General features: G+C 37.1%; 1 protein-coding gene across 2 annotated transcripts in view; it reads left to right on the top strand.

Annotated features, from left to right (window-relative positions):
• LOC109078652 (serine-rich coiled-coil domain-containing protein 1-like) overlaps nucleotides 1-1,743 on the top strand; it is a 40,371-nt gene extending 38,628 nt beyond the window's left edge. For both annotated transcript variants that reach the window (XM_042762404.1, XM_042762405.1), the window contains one exon: nucleotides 1,700-1,743. In XM_042762404.1, coding sequence (XP_042618338.1) covers nucleotides 1,700-1,726 — 27 coding nt within the window. In that variant the 3' untranslated portion in view covers nucleotides 1,727-1,743. The remainder of the gene's footprint in view (nucleotides 1-1,699) is intronic.
• Nucleotides 1,744-7,235: the final 5,492 nt, after the last annotated feature.

A 7,235-nucleotide genomic window follows, 5' to 3' on the forward strand; every position in this document is an offset into this window, starting at 1 on the left:
TCTGCAAATCCCCAATTGTCTTTGTAAACTAAAGACTTCAGGAAGCTTTGGTGCTGCAGATTTTTAACATGTATTGTCTTCTGATTGGACAAGAGGAATGAGTGGATAACATTCAGCCAAAAATGCAAATTGTCATTTACTTAGCTGTATGAGATTTTGAATGTCATCCTGCTTGCTCTTTTTCACATATTCACACACATGACGCTTTAGCAACATTTTTAAAATCACCACTTCTATATGACCGCATAATGTATGACTTGTACACTATATTGCATGCCCCAGAGGCCTTCCTAAAACCAGTCCATACTTCACAAAAAGTCAAGCTCTAGAAATCGCCAGCTCTCCTTGAAAACGAATGACTCTGGGACACTTTGGTGCTGCAAATCTGAGCATGAAATTGTGTGAGTGAATGCGCCTTTATTCTTTCTGCTTCTGCACTGCATTACTAGTTGAAACGTTCTCCATACTTACTGATCGCTGTCTAGGTGTTCAATGAAAAGATTGCAAGTTCAACTTTCGCTCAGTATGTAGAGGTTTGAATTGATGTTGTCCTTATCTGTCTCCTCTTCGAGAACTGAATTCAGAAAATGTGCTCCCAATAGTGTTAAGCACGTCCCTGAAGGTCACAGTCTTTTTCTCAGAGAAAACAGTCTGCTGGTAAATACCACAGTGCTCACTGCAGTTTCTTTGCTCCACAGGAACCCGTGACTGTGGGTTTTGACCTGAGAACTGCAGTCGTTATTTTATCTTCAGTAAAGCATGCGTACTGAATATACTGTATGTAAACACGTATGCATAATGTGGCATCCTGCTGACGATATTGGAATCAACAGAATAGTTGGTCATTGACATCATTGCTTTACAGATTCTTTCGCCCAGAGCCTTCCGCTCTATTTTTAGTGGAAAAAGAACCTGCGGCCACAATGGCTTAATAAATCATGGCAAAAGCTCGTAAAATAATACTCACTGGTGAAACTGGCAGCCTGCTGGCTAGGCTCGTCTTTGTCAATTTTTACTGTCTTTATTGAATGTCATTAATGAAGTACTGCTGCCCTAAATTTTGCTGCACCATATTTCTTATTTTATTAGTCTGCCGTTCTGCTGCATCCGAGAGGGGTATTAAGGCTGCTTGATATTCCAAGCCAAATCTCAACATTTTCTGATCAAATAGCCAATATGAATGTACAATTAGAGGATCATTTTCATGACCCTATATATGTATATGTGTGTGTGTTTCATCCAAATGTACAGTTTTATGGAGGACTTGGAGTGCCATTTAAAAATAAAATCAATTATCAATATATTAAATAAAAAATAAAAATAAATATTCACTTTTCAAAATGACAATTATCAATATATTAAATAAAAAATAAAAATAAATATTCACTTTTCAAAATGACAGATAAACACACTTTTTAAAATGTAATAATTATCTATTATAAATATTTATTTTTATTTTTAAGTGGCACTCCATACAGTTTAGCCAATGTGTCAATATACGTCAATATACAACTATACAATTATAAAAAGCCGAGATTGACAAGTCAGAATCAAATATTTTTGTTTTTGAGTGGTAATAATTAAATTTTTGAGAGTACTGTTTTATTTCATAAAACGTAGAGCTGAGAAATTTGTTTTAATGCTATGTCAGGCGTCAACACTTTTCTGTATACATACATCTCCACCAAAATTTTTACAGGAATCCACCCGCGCTGCTGAAACCTGAAATCTCTTTGCATAAAATTTATCTTTATTCAAAAAAACCATTTATTGCTGACAAATCATCACACTCAGACAGATTTTTTACTCTCAGAGTTGTTCATTTGTTAACAGTAAAAGCACCGTACGAAAGCTCCGTTGATGACGCTGCTAATGTTCTGACTTTATCAAAAGAATAACTGTTAGTCAGCACGCACTTGTTTGAGCTGTGTCTGGTTTTTCTAATTGAATACAGGTCCCACAAACACTGTCTTTTTTATTTCAGCGCGCGCTCACGTGAAACTGACGATTTACTTTATACACAGAATATTTGTTTGTCTTTTTTATTTCACTGACGAAAGTTGATTTTTATTTTGAGAAGGAATCTATATAGCCAAATTGTGGTTTCTGATTTCAACAACACTTTTGCTAACCCTTTTGTCCGCTGCCCTTTTGATAGTTTGACCGCCCTCCTTTCCCCCCACACGTTTAATAATTCCCATCCTCCTTTTTATTTGTTTTTATTATTAATTTTGGTCAAAAGCTAGGTGCTTTCTTGTTCCCACCGGCAGCTTTTTAATGGCTCACACACAACAAATGATGATGCTATATTGCAGTGAGTCAGCAAACTGTGTTCAAGTGCTTCAAACTTTAAATGAGTCATTAATAGAGATTAATGCATCTGATATTAAAGCATCTGAGACAAACCCAGCCTTTAAAACATCTTCTTTCTTTCGTTTGAGTAACACTTATTTAAATGAAGACCAAATGATGTTTGATTAAAAGCTATTTGCACATATTTAGAGATGCCCTTCTAGTTATAAATCTGTGATTTTTCAGTATTTGTGACGAGCACGTTATCTCTCACTGGTGGTTAAAAAGAATGAATGATCAAGATTTTCTTTACAGATTTCTGTTATATATTCCATACACTCACAGTGCTCGCATCAATGCCTGTAGTCCCTTTACATTGAAATAGCTTTCAGTTGGTCTCCTGTGGAGACATGGTCCATTTTCCCCCTGGCATTTAACATCTCTGCCGACTTTGTGCTTTGTATTATTGCTAATATGCATATGTGATGTGAATTCGAATGGCTTTTTCAAATTGCTTGACAGTCCATTCCACGGCTATCGCTGCGCTAATGCGTCGCCACTCCATCAGACCTCGGTGTTGATGAAAAGTGCTGTAAAAAGCTGAAATATTAGAAAAAGTGCTCATTATGGAGCTGTTGCATTAGATAAGCAACATATTTCACAGTAAGCCGGCGTCTTTTTTGCTGCGGTGCCAAAAACAGCCAGCGTGGAAATGATCGCGTGGGAGGATGTGGGAGAATCTTCTTCCTGTCTACCTCAGATGTGCTGGAAATGGATGAGTGTGGAGAGGAACTGCACATGTACGAGCACGAGACCCTCTGGCTTTTTGAACGCAATGCACACCATCATTCTTTTCCCCCCGATCAGCCAGAGATGAGTTCATTTGGTTTCCACCCTGTCCTATGTAGACTGCACTGCTATATGGGTTACTGCATTGAGGACGCGGAAATATCCGAAAGTGTGTCTACAAGTGGGTCAGCTATTTCGAAGGCTGTTTCAACTGGAGGAGGTCATCTGTTTCCTTTTTTTACCCTCGTTCTTTCTCTTTCTTTTTTTTTTCTGGAGCACCCTGCTTCTCTCTTCAGCTGAGCTAATTAGCTAAAAGGGAGAGGAAGAGATGCTTTGGTGCCCTCTGTTGAGTCACAGTGCACCGGGGGGGCCAGACTGGCCTCTTTCGGAAGCTCCGGACAACGATCCTACAAGGTTCTCCCGGCCACAGACTTCTCAAAATCTTCTCCGCCTCTGACGTCCTGATGCGCAGCAGGAAGGAGCAAATTTGTGCTGAGGGGCACCTGTCAGGACAAAGAGACACGGCTAGATGGACAGGGGCCAACCTGCTCACCTGTCCAAAGAGAATGAGAAATGAGGTGTTGTATGGCAGAGTGATGTATAATGCTCAGGTGAAGCACATATTCCATGAGCCATGGCTGGAAATCATGTATAGATGGAACACTGTTGCCCACATGACATTAAATTCATGACACTAAAATATGAAAATTTAAAAAAAAATATAAATTTAATTTAAATAACATTTTAAAGTAAAAAATAAATAAATACTTGGAAATAAATATTTAAATAAATTACTTAGAAAAAACAATTTTACTCTAGATGTCTTTTTTTTTTTTATTCCCATACTTTTTACTTTAATTTCCAAACTCATGTGGCTTTTTCTTCAGTGCTTCTCTATTACCCAACACCATTGATGTCAAAGAGTCCATTTGTATTTATTTATTTTTTATTTCCATGCAGCTTTTGTAGTTTTTATGTTATATATATGTATGAACATATATTTTGAAAAAATGTAAATTGTATACGTATATATGTGTATATATTCAGATTTCCTAAAATAACCATTTTTATTTTTTAGGTCAACTATCCTTCTAAATTGGGTACAATTTTGGTAAAAGTAATATACTTAAGATTTTTCCTCATTAAGATTGCAAAAAAAATAGGTTTGAATGCAACACTTTGGAATTTTTGTTGTTTATAAGTTGGTGTCATTGTCATCTAAACTTGATGAAAGGCCTGTTCTTTCCCTTCTGTACAAAGCCTGATTGCACCGCTATGTCTGTTTATTTTGCTTTATTATGCCAGTCTAAGCCTGTTAATATTAAGCTCTGCCCTCCACACTGCCATTCAGCCATTTAAATGAAAAAGCACTTAAGAGCTCATTCACTCTGGCATTCTTCCCTTCCGTAGATATGAAGTTTTATGGATTAGCTTCTGTTTTGTGTTATTTCCCTTCCAGTCATAAATCTTTTTTACAGAAGTGACAGTTGTTATTAAAATGCTTGAATATTTAGCCAAATAGAAGCCCCTTCCATCCAGAATAAGTCGTTTTTGATGCTTGCCCAAACAGTTGGATCTGTACCAGTGAGGGAGATTGATCAGTGGTCAGCTCCGTATAGCTGGAGGACACCTGTTAATGGAACATACTGGACATCTCCCACTGCTCTGTTTTTCAGCTCTTCAGCCAACCCTGCTGAGAGGCTTTTTGTGTTTCAAACCTGCTTCATGAGCACCAAAATCGTTTCAGGCATCTCTTTATTTTTTCCTATTCATTTTGGTGTGCTTATTTATTTATTTAGATTAATTTGCACGTGAGGGGGTTGCCCTGTCTCATAGAGTCATGCTGCGGCCCATCTGATCACTCTGTGTGGGGGACCTGTTATGCTAAATTCTCAACTTCATTGCTCAAGCCTGCTTGCTTTTCTCTCTGCATGGGTCAGATTGTGAGCACTGAGCCTCTCAGAATGACATGCCCGCTGAGCACTAATCGATTTACTTCTTTTGAACGTGAACAAGAAGTTTGAAGAGAGATTTTTTTTTTTTGGCTTAAATTAGGGCTGTCAATTTTAACATTAACACTAATTTACTATGATTGATAATATAAAAAATAAGGCACTAAGACAATTAATACAATTAATCATGTCGCCTGACTGCAGAGTATATTAAATTACAAGGAAATTGTCCGACAATTGGAGCAGCACTGGCTCTTCTGTGCCAGTCTGTTTAATGAATCATTCAAAAGTGCTCAATTATTGAATTTTTATTACAAATACTGAATTATTATAATAAATAATGAATAGCTGAACTGCATAGTTTGGGCCTAGACCTGTTGTTAATTTGTAGAATAATATTTGGAATTGAAATTGTATATAATATTATTATTGTAAAAAGAAAAAAAACAAAATTGTGTATAATAATAATAATTTTATATATTTTTTTGAATGGTTCTGTGGGTTAGTTTGTTATGGTGTAATTTTATTTTAAGGTCCAAATCTTGCTATTAATTAGTTATTAACTAAGACTTTTGCCTCAATCAAATCATAATTACTGCTTAGTAAGGTAGTTAAGTTAAATTTAGGTATTGGGTAGGATTATGGATGCAGAATATGTGCTTTATAAGTACTAATAAATAGCCAATACGCTAGTAATATGCATGCTAATAAGCAACTAGTTAATAGTTAAAATTGGTCCCTATTATAAGTGTTACTTATTGTGCAGTATAGTATTTTATATTTTACATTTTAAATATAATATTTTACAGCAATAGCTGAGAAGGAATTTCTGTTTTATGTAAGCAAAATGGACATTGTAACAAAAATATACCGAAATGAATAAAATCAAATTAATTTGGAACAAAACAACAAGCTTGCGAATTGGGTCTGTTAATTGTTAACAAAAACTATAGTATATCAATGATACTAAAACAACACTGTTGTGAATTAGAATCAAATTGATTGTTGATACACAGCCCTCATGACTATATCAGTTAATTTTTTGTTTCTTATACTGCCCTAATCTACATCCTTTTTTTTTTTAGGAATTGAATGATAAAACCCTGTTGCAGTTTAGCTTGAACCTTATTAATGCAGTTAAAGCATTCTGTCTTTCATTTCAAGGTTTGATGCAGTGCTCACCTTAGTTCTTATGGTCGTTTTTGGGTGATTTTCCCCTCTCTCTGTCTGTTTTGTGAAGGCCATTTCAATCCATGCTTAGTTGTGTGAAATATCTTCCACTTCCACCCTGCAGCTTTTATCCATAACTCTGCCTGTAGTAGTGCCACCTGTCGGGAACGAGACTGTGATGGCTGAGGCCCCATACAGTGTGATGTAACACGAGCTGTAAGAACCCTGCAGTCTGGGCCTGCCCTCATCTCTCTGGGTGGAAACGGCCTGGAAGATTAGACTTCCGAATAGTGCAAGTCATCCCTCATGATGGTTCTACCTTGACCCGTCAACTTTTACTGCCTTATCTGTCTCTGATTTTGTCAGTGTTGTAAAGCATCTTCAGTGTATTTAGTGACCTGGTGAGGAGTTAGATAAACAGATAAACTGCCAGTGCATTAATGAGAAATGGTAAGTAGTTGAGCTGAATTAATGATCCCAGATAGAAGTTTCCTGGTGTCCCTGGGCATGTTTTCAAAGATATATGCTTTGCTTTCAGGGCCACTCTCGAGTCAGCGCCTCTTGCAGGAGACCATGTGAGTTTTCTCACTGTGTGTTGTGGTTGTTTGTGGTGTTTCCACCGAAGCATGGCATGCTGTTCTGCCACCCAGGGTTTGAGCTACTGGTCCTTCCTTCCTTAAATCTGTATCCAGCCACTTTCTCCCTTTGTTTTATCCCCTTCTTGTCTGTTTATCTTCGTTCCTGAGAAAATTCAACCCAGGTTATCACTACGCACGGCTGGATTCTCTGCTTTTGGAAGTACACCAGCAGTTCCTTTTGGATGGCCACTCTCACAAATGCCACTTGAAAATTCCTTTGAAACACCATCTGCACGGCCGACACTTGTTTTGCATATTATCTCTTTGTGTTTTTTAGTTAGAGCTCTCTAACTGTCCATCATGCATTACTCATCTCCGGCCTCAGCCAGTGCCAGCACTTCAAATCCAACTTATTGTGTCTGCCTGTTCGATATCCATAACTTATTAAATCACA

The sequence above is a fragment of the Cyprinus carpio genome, chromosome A8 (genome assembly GCF_018340385.1).
Source record: "Cyprinus carpio isolate SPL01 chromosome A8, ASM1834038v1, whole genome shotgun sequence".
NCBI lineage: Eukaryota > Metazoa > Chordata > Actinopteri > Cypriniformes > Cyprinidae > Cyprinus > Cyprinus carpio.